Below are 20,886 nucleotides of genomic sequence, written 5' to 3'. Positions count from 1 at the left end.
GTCACAGCCTTGGTAGTACAGAACCTCAGGCCGGTTACCCGAGTTTTAGCTCACAGCGTAGCGTGGCTGGGCGGAGGTTTTTACATTTATGTTAATATCTTCTCTATTTTATGAATATTGATTGGGATGATTTAAAACAGTCGATTATTGCATGTTAATTTCCTGTCATAATTGTGTATGTTTAGTTCCTATAACAGATTATTGTGAAATATATTCTGTGCCAGGTCGAATTACTGGCTGGCGCAGACCACTTAAACGAGTGTACATGTTGCTGAGAAGCAGGACACGTGGACAGGATTGCTTAACCATGTTCTGCCAGAGGAGGGCAGCCGACATCCATAAACGAAATATTACGTCTTGATCTGCAATGCCTTCTATTCAATAGCGAAGAAAGAAACCAAATTAATTGCTACGGTTTAATAACTGATCTATGTCCCGTCTACGTCAGATTTGACTTAAATATAACTCAATTGAAATGTGTGTAATGTTATTTTAACAGTCTAACATCCAGAACCCCTTGTTGCAGGAGTTGTTGCAAAACTGCAATCCCAGTCCAACCTACTCCAACACATACCGATGAAAACAAAACATTACGTCATTAAAGCCGATGCAAAGCTTTCTGGGAGCTTCCCAGGGAGACGCCATTTTGGATTTAAAGGGGCTGATCCAGCTATCACAAACAGCTCTCGGTGAGTACAAATATGGATTTAGGCCATTCATTGTATTTATTTAACATCGTTTGAGATAACTTATTACTACTACAGTATACAATAATAAAAAAAAAATGTTCCGGACGGTGACTATGGTCTAAATTGCAAAGGATAGCTAGCAAACCACTGGCTGCCTCTAACAATGAGGAATGGTATTGATAGCTAGTACCTAGCTAATTTAGCTAATCTCAAAGTAGCTCGCTTGATAGCGCTAGCTAAGAGAAGCTGACCAGCTAGTTAAATTAAGTAGTTAAAACTTAGAATTTATGCTTGCTTTCTGGATTCAGACGAAATGCGACAACTAACCAGCAGGTTAATAGTTGTCATCGAAAGTAACTCTGTAACTAACAGAGTAGCATGCTGCTGGGAAACATCGCCAGTAGCGATATGATGTCACAATCAAACCAGTTGATCAGGAGCTGGACTGAGGACGCTAATCCGCTAGCAGTTGCTGCCTACATGTAGATGTGTCTCCACTTCAACTCGAGAAAATCTGTTGGAGACGTAAGTCAAACGTTTATGAACTATTCGTTGCATGGTATACAATTATACCATAGCATATCGTATCACATCCTCTAGGTTTCTCTTATCTCGTATGTCTAAGGAGGCTAGCCGGACGCCTAAAATGATTTTAGCAATTGTGTGATTGGTGTCACAATAAGTCGGAACAACTACCACCTCCTCATCCACTCCGTAAACTTCATACACAAATCTTATGTATGCTTTGTAAATATGTCCTAGTGGAGAACAGCCTTCTGGTGAGCTTAGAATGGGTTCAGGGTGATTGATGAGCAGAAACGGTGTCATGTGCACTTTCCGCACAGCTGCTGCCTGCCCTGCCGCACCCTCCGTGGACGGGCTGCTCTGCCTGCCTGCCTGCCGCCGCCCAGGGGGAGGGGCGGGTATGGGAAACACTGGACGATGAAGTGATCCGGCAGTGTCCAGCTTTTCTGAGCAAGGAAATGTATCTCGTGACAGATGCACAGAGATCAAGGATTCAGGAACTATACTGCTGCAGTGCCTCTCTCTCTTTCTCTCTCTCTCGTCTATCTCTCTTTGTATCTCTCTCTCTTTCTGTCTCCCGTCTATCTCTCTGTCCCTGTCTGTCTGTCTTTCCAAATTGAATCCTGACCTCTGAGTGGGCCTGTTAACCCCGTGCCTGTCGTCTGTAACAATCACCCATTGCAGATGTTCCTTTTGATGCTAATTTTCCTTTTGGTTCAACTTGTGTGCTAGAGTAGCCGGTGTGTGGTGAAACTCACTCTTCGAGTATGTAACAGGCCACCCGCGTCAACGAATTGCTAGTTTTTTGTTGGCGTAGTTGGTAGTGGTTGCGCTTGGAAGTCGAGAGGTGGCAGGTTCGAATCCCGGTGGGAGTGAACATTGGCCGGTATGCCTCTGACGGAGCTTGCAAGACCACGTCTGTTACACTTGTGAGGGTAGGTGTTAGTCAGAGGTGGTTGTTGAATGCTGTTGGGAAGGATGACATTGCAGGAAGCTGTGTTCAGACAGGGTCACTCCTGGTTTCACTGGAGAAGATGAGCCAGTCAAATCCTCAGGGTCTCTTCTCAAACTCTAGAGCCAGGCCCTGGCACTGGCCCCAGGTGACTGCAGAGCGCTGCCTGCAAGGTGACACTGTCTGTTGTTGACTTGTGATATGGCCAAACCTGTTTAAGCCGCCAGTACTCTCGTTCTGCCAGCACTCTCGTTCTCCTGTTTCAGACGCTTCAGACGCTGTTGTTCCCCTGAGCTGCTGTAGTTCTCACACGTGAAGGTCACCTCAGATTTCTCTGAGGTGTGTTGGACCCATTTAAGATTGAATAAATGAACACTGGCTCTCTTTGTCTTCCTATCACAGCGAGTCTGTCAAATTAAAGACCTAGGTGTACCACTATGGTCATGTGCAATCTGGATCTGGGATATCTGCTATTTTTAATTACAGCCAAACAGCTGTGTTGAACAGGCAGATTTTGTGACAGCCCATCCCTGCACCTGGATAACTGAACACTATTGAATGTGTCTGAACATGCAGTAGCCAAGAGGCAGTCAGCAGACAGCCTAATTCCAGGTCCTGTTTGAAAGGCAGTGTGATAGATGCCTCCATCCTTATCAAAGCACCGATGTGGGATTCTGTGGTGAGAGGAGCTCCAGCTCTCAGTGATCAGGGGAAGAAAGAGGAAGGTTGTTCTAGACCAGCCCCCATGTCCCCCTCCCCCTGCTCTGACTCCTCCCCTCTGGACTCTGGGGGCGGGGCCAGGCTGCTCTCTTTGAGAACAGAGGGAAGGTCACACACACACACTTCCTGCTGTCTTGTCCTAACCCTCCACTTTGCCTCTCTTCTCCATCTGAACACTGTGGAGCTGCTCTCTGCTTGGACAAGCCTGGCTCTGCCAGCCTCACTCTGCCAAGCCTGGCTGTGAGGCTGTTCCTACCAGCCTGGCTGTGAGGCTGTTGCTACCAGCCTGGCTGTGAGGCTGTTCCTACCAGCCTGGCTGTGAGGCTGTTCCTACCAGCCTGGCTGTGAGGCTGTTCCTACCAGCCTGGCTGTGAGGCTTGTCCTGCTGGTGACTGAGTTCAGAGTGTGTTACTGCTGGAGGAGAGGCACTCACCAGCCTCTCGTTTCCCTCAGCAGGCAGAGAGGATCTGGTCTGTTGCAGGCGCCGAGGTGAGTGCTCTACAGAGCGGAGGCTTGGTGGATGGTTGGGAGCAGTGCCAGGGATAAATCTGGTATTTTGCAACGGGGTAAATGGTCTCTGGATATTAAGTGTGATGAGTTTGCTGCATGATGACCAGTTATTCATGATAACGTAGACAAATGATCTCTTCTGAAATGAATGTTACAGTAACTCTGGAATTGTGATCCTTACATGTATGTCTAGCTTGTACTGCAGCTACAACATCTAGCTTTGTTTCTTGCTATAGAACTGTGTCTGCAGAGCAGTGAGCATCAAGTTTTACCAGTTTTATCTTGGTGCGTCTCCAGGTTCAGTAGTCAACATCATTCTGCGCCATTCCTTCCCCTTAAGCACATTATGGCGTGTATAGCCATGCACTAGCCACAAGCATATCATTTTGCATACTTCTTTGCTTACTGTTGCACAGTCACATGCCTCCCTGTGTCCAGCCGGAGGGAGTGTGTGTGTGTGGAAGCCCGATCCTGCTCAGCCAGGAGAACCTTTCATGTCTAATGCTGAGTAGTGGGGCTAATGGGGTCTGATTTGTGAATGTGCTTGATCTTTCAAAGAGCTCATATCCAGGGAGGTATTTTCCCCATCGCAAGCTGTAGCTGTGGTGTCACCACTTCATAGAAGTGGTGGCTTGGGTGGTGTTCTCGCCCTTTAGCAGTGACCATGGCAGACAGTGTGTGTCCTCTGTAAACAGATGGCCCTCTCAGCTGGTGTTTTTATTGCAGTATCTCCATCCACTCTCCTCTCTGTAGCAACACTAAAATGGACTGTAGCTCGTAGCTGACTTCAGTCCTGTAATCAGACTGCAGACATGAGTCACCCAGACGGCTGCAGTAAGGGCCGGCTGCAGTAAGGGCCGGCTGCAGTAAGGGCCGGCTGCAGTAAGGGCCGGCTGCAGTAAGGGCCGGCTGCAGTAAGGGCCGGCTGCAGTAAGGGCCGGCTGCAGTAAGGGCCGGCTGCAGTAAGGGCCGGCTGCAGTAAGGGCCGGCTGCATGATGCCATGCCCAGGCTGCTGTGCCCTCACCCTGCTGTGCCCTCATCCTGCTGTGCCCTCATCCTGCTGTGGGTTAGGGTTGAGGCAGCTCTTGAATGGTTGTTCTGGGGCTTGAATGATCAGACCAGCTGCTCCCCCCCCATACCTGGGGCACAGTGCCCACTCTCCATGACTGTGTAGCCTGGCTGTCTACCAGACAGCCAGTCTACCAGACAGCCAGTCTACCAGACAGCCAGTCTACCAGACAGCCAGTCTACCAGACAGCCAGTCTACCAGACAGCCAGTCTACCAGACAGCCAGTCTACCAGACAGCCAGTCTACCAGACAGCCAGTCTACCAGACAGCCAGTCTACCAGACAGGCAGCAAGCGGACCGCCTCCACACGGCTGCATCTCATCTGGGAGAACTCTGCAGCCCTGGACCAGGGGCTTCTGTGTCGTGTGTGTGTGTGTATGTGTGTGTGTGTGTGTCTGCCTAGCCACCGGACCCTCACCCTCAGCTGTTCATTATGTAAACAGCACGCTCTCTATCTCTATGAAAGACCACACACACACCCTTCATTTACAGCAGAGTAACTGAAATGTAACCTAAAAAGGCTACAGCAGTCCTCAGTGTAGTACGCATATCGTACACGTTTGACTTTACTTTGACTAGGCCTGTTTGCATGAATGCTTCACTGCTGTGTACCAGTATGGAGCGCCCCATGCTGACCACTTTGGCTGCACACCCTCCCCCAGGCAGGACACAGTCTAACATGTGACAGCCCTTCAGATAGACAGTCCTGTGTTTTGAAGCTCATCTTCTGGACAGCCAGGACATGTTCCACTGTGGCTGACGGGGAGAGCAGGTATCTGAGATGTGATGACACGGTTCCTGTCTCCTGACATCCTCTCCCCACCCCTGGTCACACCTGAACACACCTCAGACAGGTGACGAGCCAGATGGATCCAGGCCAGAGGCTTGAGAAGGCCAGCTGGGGTAGCTGACCTGCTGGCTGGGGCTCTCAGCTGTGTGACCCCTGATCTGTTTAACCACAGGAGAAACACAAACGCTTCTCTTGAGGGCTCAAATAGGAAACCTTCTTTTTCGTCCACTTTCTATCTCCACATCCCAGACCTGTTCCTTCTCTGTCCTGCTGTCTGCAGGTCCCCAGAGGTTGAAGATGTCCACCATGGTGTACCTGAGGGAGGAGAAGCTGGAGAAGCTGTCCCAGGAGGAGATCATCTCCAGCACCAAGCTGGTGATCCAGGGTCTGGAGGCGCTGAGGAGCGAACACAACTCCATCCTGCACAGCCTGCTGGAGACCATCCGCTGTCTGAAGAGGGAGGAGGAGGCCAGCCTGGTGCACGAGAAGGCCAGTCTGCTCAGGAAGTCTGTGGAGATGATCGAGCTGGGCTTGGGGGAGGCACAGGTGAGACCTGGGTGGGGGGAGGGGTTACCAGACACTTCCTCTATCAGCCTCATTGTGATGATTGTGATTCACCCTCCAGCTAGCCTAGCCTAGCACTCTGCCTGCTCCCTGACCTCCACAAACATACCTCCTCTCTGCTCTCTGAGCAGCCTGATCCAGCCTCTCTCCTCTGCTCAGGTGATGATGGCTCTGTCCAACCACCTGAACACGGTGGAGTCTGAGAAGCAGAAGCTGCGGGCGCAGGTGCGGCGCCTGTGCCAGGAGAACCAGTGGCTGAGAGACGAGCTGGCCAACACCCAGCAGAAGCTGCAGAAGAGCGAGCAGAGCGTGGCCCAGCTGGAGGAGGAGAAGAAGCATCTGGAGTTCATGAACCAGCTGAAGAAGTACGACGAGGACCTGTCTCCCACTGTGAGTTAGGGTTGGATCCTCTTTCTCTAATACTAGATGATAGACACACAGCGCATTTGCCAGGAATCTTTTTTGACACCGACAATTTCGAACATCTCCCTCATGGCCATAAGGAATGTCTCTATTCTCAGTTATGTCGCCATTGCTAACTCCCTCTGTCTCATCCATAACATACATTTACATTTAGCAGACACTCTTATCCAGAGCGACTTACAGTAAGTACAGGGACATTCCCCCCGAGGGTGAAGTGCCTTGCTGAAGGACACAACGTCATTTGGCATGGCCGGGAATCGAACTGGCAACCTTCAGATTACTAGCCCGATTCCCTAACCGCCCAGCCTCCTGACATACCGTTTATTGTATTTTTTTGTTTTTTTCTCAACCTTTCAAAAAAATAGAAATCCACCCACACAGTGAAAGGAGAGAGGAGTATAGTCGAGAGCTCATTAATTATGCAAACGTTTAAAAAAAAAAGTTTTTTAGAGTAGAGGGCGGTGGAGTAGAGGGCGGTGGAGTAGAGGGCGGTGGAGTAGAGGGCGGTAGAGTAGCTCTCAGTAGCTGGCTAATAAGCTGCTCATCACAGAGCCTCCTCTGCTGACAGGGCGTGTGTGTGTGTGTGTGCTCCTCCAGCAGGAGGAGAAAGAGGGCGAGGCTTCCAAGGACTCCCTGGACGATCTGTTCCCCAACGATGAAGAGGAACCAGGCCAAGGCAGTAAGAACCCACCACCTACCTGCCCTCACACCTGCACTACCACTTACCCAGTACCTCTGCCCTCACACCTGCACTACCACTTACCCAGTACCTCTGCCCTCACACCTGCACTACCACCTACCCAGTACCTCTGCCCTCACACCTGCACTACCACCTACCCAGTACCTCTGCCCTCACACCTGCACTACCACCTACCCAGTACCTGCCCCCCAGTGCAGCAGCTCAACATGACCTCTGCCCCCAAGTGCAGCAGCTCAACATGACCTCTGACCTCTGCCCCCCAGTGCAGCAGCAGCACAACAGCGCGGCGGTGGCCGCGGCCCAGCAGGGGGGTTATGAGATCCCGGCACGCCTCAGGACCCTCCACAACCTGGTGATCCAGTACGCCTCCCAGGGCCGCTACGAGGTGGCCGTGCCCCTCTGCAAGCAGGCCCTGGAGGACCTGGAGAAGACCTCTGGACACGATCACCCTGACGTGGCCACCATGCTCAACATCCTGGCCCTGGTCTACAGGTCAGACTGCCAGCAGCTGGGGGGGGAGGGGGGGTAGCTTGACACTGTGTGGTGTTAGTATTGGTGTGTGTGTGCAGCCTGACTCTGCCTCCTGCCTCTGCCTCCTGCCTCTGCCTCCAGGGATCAGAACAAGTACAAGGAGGCAGCCCACCTCCTGAACGACGCCCTCTCTATCCGGGAGAAGACCCTGGGCCGGGACCACCCTGCCGTGAGTTACCATAACAACCATACTCCCCCATTAAAACAAACCAAAAAGTTCTGACTTCGTCTATGATGTAGTTGCCGTGTTCTACATTGTATGCAAATTAGCGCATATTTCAGGAGAAAACGTGTGCGTGTCCAGGTGGCCGCAACGCTGAACAACCTGGCTGTGCTGTACGGGAAGAGAGGGAAGTACAAGGAGGCGGAGCCGCTGTGCAAGAGAGCGCTGGAGATCAGAGAGAAGGTAGGCTCCACCCCTGGACCAGACCAGGGCCGCCCACTCAAACACCACAAATACATTCCATCATTAAAAATACAGAAATGAGTTAATCTAGTGTCTCTAGATTGACACGTGTCGCTATAAAAGGGAGAGCCAAAATAGTCTGGTGTTCTAAATGTGTATGTGGAGCTCCCTCCTGGAGGAGCAGGGCTTAACTGGGAGATGTGTGTGTGTGTGTCCCAGGTTCTGGGTAAGGACCACCCTGACGTGGCCAAGCAGCTGAACAACCTGGCTCTGCTGTGCCAGAACCAGGGCAAGTACCAGGAGGTGGAGCACTACTACAGCCGCGCCCTGGAGATCTACGAGGGCAGACTGGGCCCTGACGACCCCAACGTGGCCAAGACCAAGAACAACCTGGTGACACACCTCCACCTGCACACACACACCTGCACCCCCTCCACCCACACACCTCCACCTGCACACACACACCTGCACCCCCTCCACCCACACACCTCCACCCACACACCTGCACACACACACCTGCACCCCCTCCACCCACACACCTGCACACACACACCTGCACCCCCTCCACCCACACACCTCCACCCACACACCTGCACACACACCTGCACCCCCTCCACCCACACACCTCCACACACCTGCACACACACCTGCACCCCCTCCACCCACACACCTGCACACACACACCTGCACCCCCTCCACCCACACACCTCCACAAAGCTCATTCAGTTGCTGAGTTGTGTTCATGCGGCTGTTTGTGTGGCATGTGTTGACTAACCACAAGGTGAAGGCTGGGTCATGAGAAGTGTTGTTATTAGAGCGCGTGCAGCTTGACGGCTCCTGTTGTTTCCTCTGCACGGCCACACCCGTGTCAGGTATGTGTGGAAACCTAGAGCCAGTTCAGTTTCTGTGTGTCTTTAGACTGGAGCTTCACTTTATTGGAAGTGTCTGTGTGGAGGTTGTGCTTGGGGGAGTTATGTAAGGCTGTGCGTGAGAGCCATTTCATGTTGAACCAGCTCCATTCAGACAGTGTGAAGTTCTGAAACCTGAGGCCCTTTCTTCAGCGTTCAAAGACTTTCAAGGTTTTTGCCTTTCTCACCTGACAGTGACACAGTTAATTGAATAGATATTCACAGTGCTTTCTATCTCTCTCTCCGTATCTAGCTAGTCCCCTGCCTCGACCACCCACTCTTGTCTGATGACTAATGATTGTGAGGCGAGCTACAGCATCTTTGTTGTGATTTGCAATGCGTCACATGGGAAATAATGTCCTTGCTTTCACATGGAACACTGTTTTAGCAAAAGGTTTGATTTGATGGAACATTAATAAGTCTCTCCCTCCCTCCCCTCCAGGCTTCCTGCTTTCTCAAACAGGGAAAGTACAAGGAGGCTGAGATTCTGTACAAAGAGATTCTGACTCGCGCCCACGAGAAAGAGTTTGGCTCCGTCGATGGTAAGTCTTCACAGCGGCCCGGGCAGTAGCCCCCCCCCTGCCTAGCCCCCCCTGCCTAGCCCCCCTGCCTAGTCTTCAAAGGTGTCCAACCTACATGAGATTAGAAGAAACTTCCCAGATTACAGAAGTGTTTCATCAGTTCTGTCTCCTCTCCCCTCCTGGCTGGTGCCTCGACCCAGAGAGCAGGGCCAGCGATGGACAGAGGGTTAGGAAGTGGAGCGTGTTCTAGCAGGGAGGCAAGGAGGCAGGCTTCTGGAGGGGTCAGTCTCACTATAAGACAGTTTGAAGAAAAAAAATAAAGTTTTTATTTCTTTTTTTTTCTCTCCCATGTTTAAGAGCCTCTGTTATTCCTTCAGGGTGACTGAGCTCTGTAGCGCTGTTCCTCAGGGATTACACTGCCTACTTCAAAAATGTCGCATTGGCACCAAAAAAAGACTGACACTGCACACAAGACACTCGAAGCTGACTGAGCAAAACCAATACAAGTTTGGTTGGCTTTGAAAAGGCTCCCTGCATTATTTCGTCATGAGTCAGGTTTCATAGGGAAGTGCTTTCTGTCTGTCTGTCTGTCAGAGCACTGTGTCTGGATATCTTAATTAGTTTTCTTTTATAAGAATGTCTTGGTGATGGGCGTCAACATATAGTTATGTTATATATGCAGTGTTTCCCCTAGGTTTACAGCTTTGGGGGGGGGGGGGGCGACCATGTAGAGACAGTACTGAAATACCGTCATGTAAATAATAAGATAAATAACATAAGGCCATTTAGTTTGTTTAATAAAAGAGCAGGCTATAGACCTGTTTTATAGGAAAGGTAACATTAAATGACTTATTTTGTGATCGGGCGCTATAAATAATAATTTAAAAAAAACGTTTCATTTTTTTATTAACTTGACCTTCCATGGGGGCGGGAGGGGCCGTTGGGGGGGGCGGGGCGCCCCCCTAATATAATGGTAGGGGAAGCACTGTATATGCTATATACCCATGGTGGTCTTGGCATTGTCAGATCAACCATATAACAGTTACAGGACTGCAAGTCTGAACAAACCTATCCTCAACATCGTTCTACTGACACTCACATACTGAACACAAGATTCACCTAAAAGACTAATGCACAGTGCTGTCAATGCCAATAAATATGTGGGCCAAATGCATGTGTTATGAATCCATATGAATGAATGGATGTTTAATAAATGTATCCCTGTGTACCCCATGAGGATGTTAGTTGTGGTTGGGCATGGTTGGGCATGGTTGTTGTGGTGATACTGAAAGCTGCAGCGGGCCCCTGTGTCTCTGTCTGCAGCTGACAACAAGCCCATCTGGATGCACGCCGAGGAGAGGGAGGAGATGAGCAAGGTGAGGCATGCACACCTGCAGCCTAGTGGCTCACCTGAATGTGTGTATACGCAGCATATTAACTCATCTTATAAAAAGCCTTGGTAGGAGGAGCTTTCAAACAACTCCCTTATATGGTCACAACATGCTGTGTTTCCTGTCTAAAGGTCCTCTCTTGTGCTTCCAGGGCAAGCACAGAGACAATACTCCCTATGGAGAGTATGGAGGCTGGTACAAGGCCTGCAAAGTCAACAGGTGAGCCTCACACAGGAACTCAGCCAGTTGTCACAAACCAGCCCAGCATGTCAGATTACTGTATATAGATCAGCCCAGCATGTCATCTTACTGTACGTAGATCAACCCAGCATGTCAGATTACTGTACGTAGATGTACTAGCCCAGCATGTCAGGTAACTGTGTGTGTGTGTATGTAGCCCCACAGTGAACACCACCCTGAGGAACCTGGGCGCTCTGTACCGCCGCCAGGGCAAGCTGGAGGCGGCTGACACCCTGGAGGAGTGTGCCACGCGCTCCCGCAAGCAGGTCAGGAACATCTACACCTACAGTTAATGTGTTGGCGGCTATGATGGTGTGACTGCTTCAGGGTAGTGTGTCATGAGATTTTCCTTTCTTCCTGCCTTGCTTTGGATGCAGAGTAACACAGTAAGTAGTTTATTACTAGCAGCTAGTCTAGTACTAGAGTAACAGGAAGTAGTTTGTCTATAGCAGGAAGTCTAGATCTGGAATTCATGCCTCCATCTCCCTGTCCTCTTTATCCATCCTTAATTTGCTATATCAGCAGATTATACCTCACATCCCATAATAACTCCATAGCGCCTCTTCACTGACAGTGCAGTAAAATATGGCCATTATGAAGGTTTGGTGATTCTAAAGTGCGTGTGCCCTCCTGCCTGCCTGTGTGTGTGTGCCAGGGCATGGACCCCATGACCCACGGGGCGCGTGTGGTGGAGCTCCTGAAGGAGCGGAGGGAGGCTCCGCCCAGCGGGAAGTACGACAGCGGCTCAGAGACGGGCGAGGAAGTGAGTATGGGCGTAGAGTGGAACGGGGTGAGTACAGATCTGGGCAGGAGGCTGGCAGGGCCGGGCAGCAGGCTGGCAGGGCCGGGCAGCAGGCTGGCAGGGCCGGGCAGCAGGCTGGCAGGGCTGGGCAGCAGGCTGGCAGGGCTGGGCAGCAGGCTGGGTAGTTGCAGTGTGACTACACTAACCAGTATAACAACACTGCAGTTCCATTGTGGAACAGCCTGTGAGTCTGCTTCCCTGGACACACAGGTGCTGTGTGTGTGTGTGTCTGCCCTGCCTCCCTGGACACACAGGTGCTGTGTGTGTGTGTGTGTGTGTGTGTGTGTGTGTGTGTGTGTCTGCCCTGCCTCCCTGGACACACAGGTGCTGTGTGTGTGTTTGTGTCTGCCCTGCCTCCCTGGACACACAGGTGCTGTGTAGGACAGTGGAGCTGATTGAGAGTCCTGGCTAGCCTGTCATGTGTCTGTGCGTGTGAATGCTGTTGTAGCCTGTTAAACAGCTGTGTTCCCTGTTGATGATGTTGCTTGGTGCACCCCCCCCTCCCCCTCCCCAGCATGTGAAGCCCTTTAACCCCTTCCCGCTAGCAGTCATAGTGTCAGACCTGGTGAGAGCCCTCCCGCTAGCAGTCATAGTGTCAGACCTGGTGAGAGCCCTCCCGCTAGCAGTCATAGTGTCAGACCTGGTGAGAGCCCTCCCGCTAGCAGTCATAGTGTCAGACCTGGTGAGAGCCCTCCCGCTAGCAGTCATAGTGTCAGACCTGGTGAGAGCCCTCCCGCTAGCAGTCATAGTGTCAGACCTGGTGAGAGCCCTCCCGCTAGCAGTCATAGTGTCAGACCTGGTGAGAGCCCTCCCGCTAGCAGTCATAGTGTCAGACCTGGTGAGAGCCTCCAGGAATATCAGCACCAAACTGTGCTTCCACTACAACTTGTTTTGGTACGAGACATTTTAACCACTAAAGTGACATTGTTATTATTAGTGGTTGAAGACTTGGTGATGTGTGTTTACCTGCTGCTGTCTCTGGGCAAAGCTGTCTGCCCGGGTCACCTGGTGATGTAGAGATGCTGTTAAGACCAGGACTCCCCTCGTCACCTGGTGATGTAGAGATGCTGTTAAGACCAGGACTCCCCTGGGTCACCTGGTGATGTAGAGATGCTGTTAAGACCAGGACTCCCCTCGTCACCTGGTGATGTAGAGATGCTGTTAAGACCAGGACTCCCCTCGTCACCTGGTGATGTAGAGATGCTGTTAAGACCAGGACTCCCCTGGGTCACCTGGTGATGTAGAGATGCTGTTAAGACCAGGACTCCCCTCGTCACCTGGTGATGTAGAGATGCTGTTAAGACCAGGACTCCCTGGGTCACCTGGTGATGTAGAGATGCTGTTAAGACCAGGACTCCCCTGGGTCACCTGGTGATGTAGAGATGCTGTTAAGACCAGGACTCCCCTGGGTCACCTGGTGATGTAGAGATGCTGTTAAGACCAGGACTCCCCTGGTCACCTGGTGATGTAGAGATGCTGTTAAGACCAGGACTCCCTGGGTCACCTGGTGATGTAGAGATGCTGTTAAGACCAGGACTCCCCTGGTCACCTGGTGATGTAGAGATGCTGTTAAGACCAGGACTCCCCTGGTCACCTGGTGATGTAGAGATGCTGTTAAGACCAGGACTCCCTGGGTCACCTGGTGATGTAGAGATGCTGTTAAGACCAGGACTCCCCTGGTCACCTGGTGATGTAGAGATGCTGTTAAGACCAGGACTCCCTGGGTCACCTGGTGATGTAGAGATGCTGTTAAGACCAGGACTCCCCTGGGTCACCTGGTGATGTAGAGATGCTGTTAAGACCAGGACTCCCTGGGTCACCTGGTGATGTAGAGATGCTGTTAAGACCAGGACTCCCCTGGGTCACCTGGTGATGTAGAGATGCTGTTAAGACCAGGACTCCCTGGGTCACCTGGGGATTCTGCAGAGGTCATGCTTGTTGAGGTCACAGTCAGCCAGGGAATTTAAGACATCCCTTCATTTCTCCCTCCCTCCTCTACATCCAACTGGACATATTTTTCCGATGGTACCTCTATACTGTATTATACCATCTCTGCATCAAGACGAGAGTAAAACGACCCCATGCATACATGGAGCACGCATTTGACAGATGTTGACTGTCGGCAGGTTTGTGTGGTCATCCAGACATCTGAAAAGGCTTTAAAACTACAATTTAAGGACTGAAATGATATCTGTAGGCTCACTGCAAGCTTCAGGACAGCCCTTCTTTAGTTCTTCCTTCTGCAGGTGTTTGGGGCCAGATGGTAAGCTGTGCAGTCAGGCTTGTGAAGCTCTAGGGTGCAGTTAGCCTAGCATGTAACTAGCCTAGCATGCTGCCCCTTGTAGCTAGTGTAGGATGCTAGACGTGGGCGTGTTTTGCTTGCATCGTGGTCGTTTTGTGACACTGTTAAACTGTTGACTGGAATCACATGATTTAATATGCGTATCATGATGCATGTTAGCTTTCTGCTTTTCTCCTCTGCATGCCTCCTGTCCCCCTCCTCCCCCTCCTGCTCCCCTCTCTGTTTGTGACACTACACTAACCTACTTCCCTTTGATTACTCTTGCCATGACAACCAATCAGCCTATCAATCAAATTTCCCTTCCTTCAGTAGATTGTACTCCTTCTCAATCATCCTATTAGATCTGAGTTTTGGGGCAGGGCTGGGCGGGGCCAAGCAGGGTGGGAAACTGACTGGACTATTGGTGATCCAGGGAAAGAGGTTTATCATGTTTTTATGCTTAGTTTCAAGAGTAGTGTAGATTATTCATGTAAATCTAATATTGAATGTGTTATTGCGTATAAAGCAGTTTCTATCTGCTGAGGTAGGGTATAGGCTAAACAAATATTGTTAGTCTTTACTTTTAGTTTTCTTGCTGCCAAGGCTTACTTAGTTACTGAAGTAAGCAAATGGAGGGGTAGAGATGTAATAAATATTGAGGCAGTAGGTTACATAGCAGATCAGAGTCTCTGCTGTAGTCAGAGATGAGGATGAGGGCTGCAGTGTTGATGGCTGCAGATGTCCTGCCTGAGCTGCGAGGGCCAGGACAGGATCACCCCTGAAAACAGCAGAGTCAGACAGGAAACAGCAGAGTCACAGACAGGAAACAGCTGAGTCACAGACAGGAAACAGCTGAGTCACACTAACTGCATCCTGCCAGCTGGTGCAGCAGCAGTCTGATCTTCACTCTGCAGCTGGAACCCTTCATCACCAGGGATAGAGGTGAAGGGTAGTTTAGGAGCCCTTCATCACCAGGGATAGAGGTGAAGGGTAGTTTAGGAGCCCTTCATCACCAGGGATAGAGGTGAAGGGTAGTTTAGGAGCCCTGAAGGTTTGTTAGATGTCCTGTTCCAGAGCTGAAGAGTTCCAGAGTTTGTAATCATACCTGTTTTGTGTCTTTTCTCTCTCTCTTGTCATCAGGCTTGAGAGATTATCCCTCCATCCTTCTCTCCTTCCCAAACACAATATCAAAGGATGTGTTTGTCCTCCTCCTCCCCACACAGCCTGGCTGTGCTCTCCCCATCCCGGGCTGCCCCCATCCCGGGCTGCCCCCATCCCGGGCTGCCCCCATCCCGGGCTGCCCCCATCCCGGGCTGCCCCCATCCCGGGCTGACCCCATCCCGGGCTGACCCCATCCCGGGCTGCCCCCTTCCCGGGCTTCCTGACTGCTCTTCACTCTCTGACCCTACACAGGCTCCTGTCGGGACGTTTGGTCTCTCCTGATCTCTCCTCTACTGATCTCTCCTCTCTTCTGATCTCTCCTCCTCTCTTCTGATATCTTCTGATCTCTCCTCCTCTATTCTGATCTCTCCTGATCTATCTGTTTCTGTTTCTCTCGCTGTGTCATGGTTCTGTCTCCTTTGTCGTACTCCGTATGATCTCTCTTTCAACCGAAATACATTTTGTTTCTCTCTCTTTTCCACCCGTTTTGTAAAGAGTGTTTCTAAAGATGTGGTGTTAAACTGGTAGACATGGCAGAAGGAAGGCAGTGTTGAACGTTGATCCAACGCAGTCGACCAGACTGGTGTTCTCTGGTGAACCCGAGAGTGTCTGGGGCCAGCCAGCCGGGGTCAGGTCACCCTAACCCTAACCCAGCCAGCCGGGGTCAGGTCACCCTAACCCTAACCCAGCCAGCCGGGGTCAGGTCACCCTAACCCTAACCCAGCCAGCCGGGGTCAGGTCACCCTAACCCTAACCCAGCCAGCCGGGGTCAGGTCACCCTAACCCTAACCCAGCCAGCCTGTCTTCAGTCCTGCAGGGGTTTATCTCAGCTTGTGTTCCTTGCTTAGACGTCTCACACACAAACACACACGGTACAAACACACACACACACACACTCGCAGTAGCTGGCAGTTAGCAGTATGTGAACAGACTTTGTGTATTGCCTAAATTATCAAACATTGTGCCTGTATTGAGTTAGTTTAATTTGCTACTTTGAAGTTCATTTATACACTTGAAATGTATTAAAATGCCTGAGATCAAGGAACAGGGCAGTTAATACTGTAGTATTAACTGCTTTTGTCAGTGGAAAACCTTGTGGCATAGTAGTAATAGATTTTATTCTGTAATATGGATTAAACATATATATTTTTTTTTTATATACATTTTTCATGTGAAGTTTAATTTTATATTATTTTGTTATGTTTACATAACTTTAAAAAAATGCTTGCTGGGTTTTGTAAGCCCACACGCAGCCCACACGCAGCCCACAGGCAGCCCACACGCAGCCCACACGCAGCCCACACGCAGCCCACAGGCAGCCCACAGGCAGCCCACACGCAGCCCACACGCAGCCCACAGGCAGCCCACAGGCAGCCCACAGGCAGCCCACAGGCAGCCCACAGGCAGCCCACAGGCAGCCCACACGCAGCCCACACGCAGCCCACACGCAGCCCACACGCAGCCCACACGCAGCCCACACGCAGCCCACAGGCAGCCCACAGGCAGCCCACAGGCAGCCCACAGGCAGCCCACAGGCAGCCCACAGGCAGCCCACAGGCAGCCCACAGGCAGCCCACAGGCAGCCCACAGGCAGCCCACAGGCAGCCCACAGGCAGCCCACAGGCAGCCCACAGGCAGCCCACAGGCAGCCCACAGGCAGCCCACAGGCAGCCCGGTGGAGAGATCTCCTCACTTCCATGTTGAATCACTCGTTTGGCTGGAGTAAGCTGAGCTGTTTATACACCAAAACCCCCACCAGGGAAGCTCTCAAGGTCAACACTTCAGTTTTTCTTTCAACTAACTGAATGTAATATTATAGCCTACCTGTAATTATATTTCTTTGGTTTTATAAGAGCATTCATCATTAGGCTGCCAGCTCTGCCATTCATACCTTCAGAAAGTCTTTATAGAATGGTGCTCGGCAGAAGAGGGAGAAAAATTATGATTTTCTTTACATTATTTATCACATTATTCTGGCTGTATTGTTAGTGGAATGCTGATTATTTATTGACATGTCCGTTATTTATACCTATAATGTGACTTCAGTTTCCTCAAACCAAAGTAATGAAATGGCAAACCTTATAGACTCTCTTAGACAAGTAGAACAGCTTATATTTACCATTCTGCATTGTGATGATTGTTGCATCATATTCTCAAATAAAGTTTTTCATTTGTGAAGTGTGCCTTGTGTGTGGGACTGATGCTGGTGTGTGTCCATGTTACTGAGGGCTGTGGGGATGTAGCGCCCCCTGCTGGGGGCTCAGGACCACCTGCCAGCATGTCAGGGGAACAGACCTCTCTTGATCCTTCCTGACAGATACTGGTCGATCAGGAGAAAGATCATGCTGCTTATAAGCAACTGCTGCTCAAAGAACAGGACGGAAGGAAGGCAAGGGAGTGAGGGAAGGCAGGGAAGGAAGCAAGGGAAGGAAGTGAGGGAAGGCAGTGAAGGAAGGAAGGCAGGGCAGGAAGGAAGGAAGGCCAGGAAGGGCAGGGAAGGCTAGATAGATGTTACTATTCCACAGTCTACACCCAACCAGGTAATTCCTTTCTTGTGAGAACATGAACTCTGGATTTTAGGATGCTAATCCAGGGTTTTATCACTTTACTGCAAATACAGCAGTTAACCTCTCATCGAGCACCCTGGGTGGACACCTGCTGTGTTAAGGCCTGTGTGTAATATGACTGCTGTGTTAAGGCCTGTGTGTAATATGACTGCTGTGTTAAGGCCTGTGTGTAATATGACTGCTGTGTTAAGGCCTGTGTGTAATATGACTGCCTGGACCATGTGGGGTAGGTAGCATGTGCATAAGGACTGAGGGATGTGCTTCTGTCTGCGTGTGTCTGCGTGCGTGGGTGCGTGGGCGTGCGTGTGCGTGTCTGCGTGGGTGGGTGTGCGTGTCTGCGTGCGTGGGTGGGTGTGCGTGTCTGCGTGCGTGGGTGGGTGTGCGTGTCTGCGTGCGTGGGTGGGTGTGCGTGTCTGCGTGCGTGGGTGGGTGTGCGTGTGGGTGTGCGTGTCTGCGTGCGTGGGTGGGTGTGCGTGTCTGCGTGCGTGCGTGGGTGTGCGTGTGGGTGTGCGTGTCTGCGTGGGTGGGTGTGTGTAGGACGGCAGTGGGGCCCTGCAGAGAAGCGGCTCTCTGGGGAAGCTGAGAGATGTGTTGCGCAAGAGCAGCGAGCTCCTGGTGAAGAAACTCCAGGGGACCAGCCCCCCCACCCCCCGCAGCACCACGTAGGAACACACACACCCCGTACACCAGCCCCACCACGTAGGAACAAACAAACACACCCCGAATGCTGTTTAAGCAGGTGGAGTATGAGACTTGTGACCTGAGTGCTCCTGTCCTGTTCTGTCCATCAGCATGAAGAGAGCTGCCTCCCTCAACTACCTAAACAAGACCACAGAAGACTCCTTCCAGGTGAGAGGCTGGGGGGAGAGGCTGGGAGAGGCTGGGGGGAGACCTGGGGGAGAGGCTGGGGGAGAGACTGGGGGAGAGGCTGGGGGGAGACCCATCGTTAGGGCTTCCGGGTCACAAACTGATGTCCTCAAATGTCACCATTTATAACGATAACATGGAAAATAATCCTAACCAAAAATCTACCTGTTTCATTCCTTCTCCCCTCTCTCTCTCTCCCCTCCCTCTCGTCTGTCTCCCGTCTCCCCTCCCTCTCCTCTGTCTGTCTCTCTCTCGTCTGTCTGTCTCTCTCGTCTCCCCTCCCTCTCGTCTGTCTGTCTCTCTCTCGTCTGTCTCTCGTCTCCCTCTCATCTGTCTGTCTCTCTCTCTCTCGTCTATCTGTCTCTCTCTCGTCTGTCTCTGTCTCTCTCTCGTCTGTCTCTGTCTCTCTCTCGTCTGTCCCGTCTCCCCTCCCTCTCGTCTGTCTGTCTCTCGTCTGTCTGTCTCTCTGTCTCTCGTCTGTCTGTCTCTCTGTCTCTCGTCTGTCTCTCTCTCGTCTCCCTCTCGTCTGTCTGTCTCTCTCTCGTCTCCCCTCCCTCTCGTCTGTCTGTCTCTCTCTCTCGTCTCCCTCTCGTCTGTCTGTCTCTCTCTCGTCTGTCTGTCTCTCTCTCGTCTCTCTGTCTCTCTCTCCCCTCCCCTCCCTCTCGTCTGTCTGTCTCTCTGTCTCTCTCTCGTCTGTCTGTCTCTCTGTCTCTCTCTCGTCTGTCTGTCTGTCTCTCACTCGTCTCCCCTCCCTCCCTCTCGTCTGTCTGTCTCTCTCTCGTCTCTCTGTCTCTCGTCTGTCTGTCTCTCTCTCGTCTGTCTGTCTCTCTCGCATCTGTCTGTCTATCGTCTCCCCTCCCTCTCGTCTCCCCTCCCTCTCGTCTCTGTCTCTCTCTCTCGTCTCTCTGTCTCTCTCTCGTCTCTCTGTCTCTCTCTCGTCTCTGTCTCTCTCTCTCGTCTCTCTGTCTCTCTCTCGTCTGTCTGTCTCTCTCTCGTCTCCCCTCCCTCTCGTCTCCTCTCTGTCAGACTGGGGCTCGCGGTCGGCTGAAGGAGAGTCGGGGTTTGAGCTCCAGTACTGTCGACCTGAACAGTGGGTACTGAGCTCAGCTTCCCTGAAGATGCAGCTCTGTAACCCTAACCCTGAACCCACCTCCCTTCTAAAACCATCACCAAGGATACATTCTCCCCCCCCCCTACCCCATCACCAAGGATACAGGTCAGACCTCTGGACAGCTGGCCCAAAGACCACCCAGCCATCCTCTCTTCCCTCACAAAGCCTGTGGCACAGACCTGCCCCTGCTTCTCCACTAGAGGGCAGCAGGTCAGAGACAACATGTCGACCCTTTCACCTCAAGGAGAATCCACTCCCACCTCATGGTAGTTGACACTGGCTACAGATCTATATAAAAACTGTTTTGCCACGACTGTTCTCTTGTAAAAAGAATATTTCCAGTGAAATGTTTCTGCATTATGCTGCTGTCTTCCTGTGCCATCTAGTAGTTGTTTCAAAAACTGTTTCACTACATGTACAAACGGCTGTTTTGTTACTTTTAATGTTCCCCAAATTATCGTATGTGGGAAGCTGGTTTTTGGTTATTTTGTTTGTGTAAATCACAACCTTAACATTTTACAGCATTTCCTTATTGTGAATGCTTTTGAACTGTTTTTAAATATTTATTCCACATTTGCCTGTAGAGATTTCTCTGGGAGCGAGGTGTTTGCATAAAGCTTTTGAAATTGGGTAGAACATTTAACCAAATGGAAATCTAGCAATACGTTTTCTTAAACTAGAATAAGCTGTTTGTGTTCTTGTGAGATTTGAAAGCCAAGAGACGCAGCCTCCCTGAGGACCGCAGCCTCCCTGAGGACCGCAGCCTCCCTGAGGACCGCATCCTCCCTGAGGACCGCATCCTCCCTGAGGACCGCAGCCTCCCTGAGGACCGCATCCTCCCTGAGGACCGCAGCCTCCCTGAGGACCGCAACCTCCCTGAGGGCCGCAGCCTCCCTGAGGACCGCAGCCTCTCTGAGGACCGCAGCCTCCCTGAGGACCGCAGCCTCCCTGAGGACCGCATCCTCCCTGAGGACCGCATCCTCCCTGAGGACCGCATCCTCCCTGAGGACCGCATCCTCCCTGAGGACCGCAGCCTCCCTGAGGACCGCAACCTCCCTGAGGACCGCAGCCTCCCTGAGGACCGCAGCCTCCCTGAGGACCGCATCCTCCCTGAGGACCGCAGCCTCCCTGAGGACCGCAGCCTCCCTGAGGGCCGC

The 20,886-nt window shown here is 51.6% G+C and overlaps 1 protein-coding gene across 12 annotated transcripts; it reads left to right on the top strand.

Moving 5' to 3' along the window:
• Positions 1 to 607: 607 nt before the first annotated feature.
• klc1b (kinesin light chain 1b) lies at positions 608 to 20,499 on the top strand. Of its 12 annotated transcripts, none has more exons than XM_067236057.1 (16): positions 608 to 689; positions 5,537 to 5,802; positions 5,980 to 6,210; positions 6,841 to 6,922; positions 7,207 to 7,435; positions 7,556 to 7,643; positions 7,779 to 7,880; positions 8,100 to 8,273; positions 9,231 to 9,330; positions 10,633 to 10,685; positions 10,852 to 10,919; positions 11,098 to 11,206; positions 11,596 to 11,730; positions 18,289 to 18,413; positions 18,543 to 18,600; positions 19,645 to 19,862. In XM_067236057.1, exons 1-16 carry the CDS (start codon positions 608 to 610, stop codon positions 19,717 to 19,719), a joined length of 1,977 nt encoding a protein of 658 aa, XP_067092158.1. In that variant the 3' UTR covers positions 19,720 to 19,862. The 12 variants fall into 12 exon arrangements, 9 of the variants coding, with proteins under 9 accessions (XP_067092158.1, XP_067092156.1, XP_067092157.1 ...); XR_010876648.1 differs by having other exon boundaries at positions 647 to 689; positions 18,455 to 18,600; positions 19,645 to 19,736; XR_010876649.1 differs by having other exon boundaries at positions 647 to 689; positions 18,455 to 18,600; positions 19,692 to 19,706.
• Positions 20,500 to 20,886: the final 387 nt, after the last annotated feature.

Source organism: Osmerus mordax, chromosome 5 (genome assembly GCF_038355195.1).
Source record: "Osmerus mordax isolate fOsmMor3 chromosome 5, fOsmMor3.pri, whole genome shotgun sequence".
NCBI lineage: Eukaryota > Metazoa > Chordata > Actinopteri > Osmeriformes > Osmeridae > Osmerus > Osmerus mordax.
The sequence above is the reverse complement of the archived record's forward strand: the minus strand, read 5'-3'. Positions and strand labels throughout refer to the sequence as shown.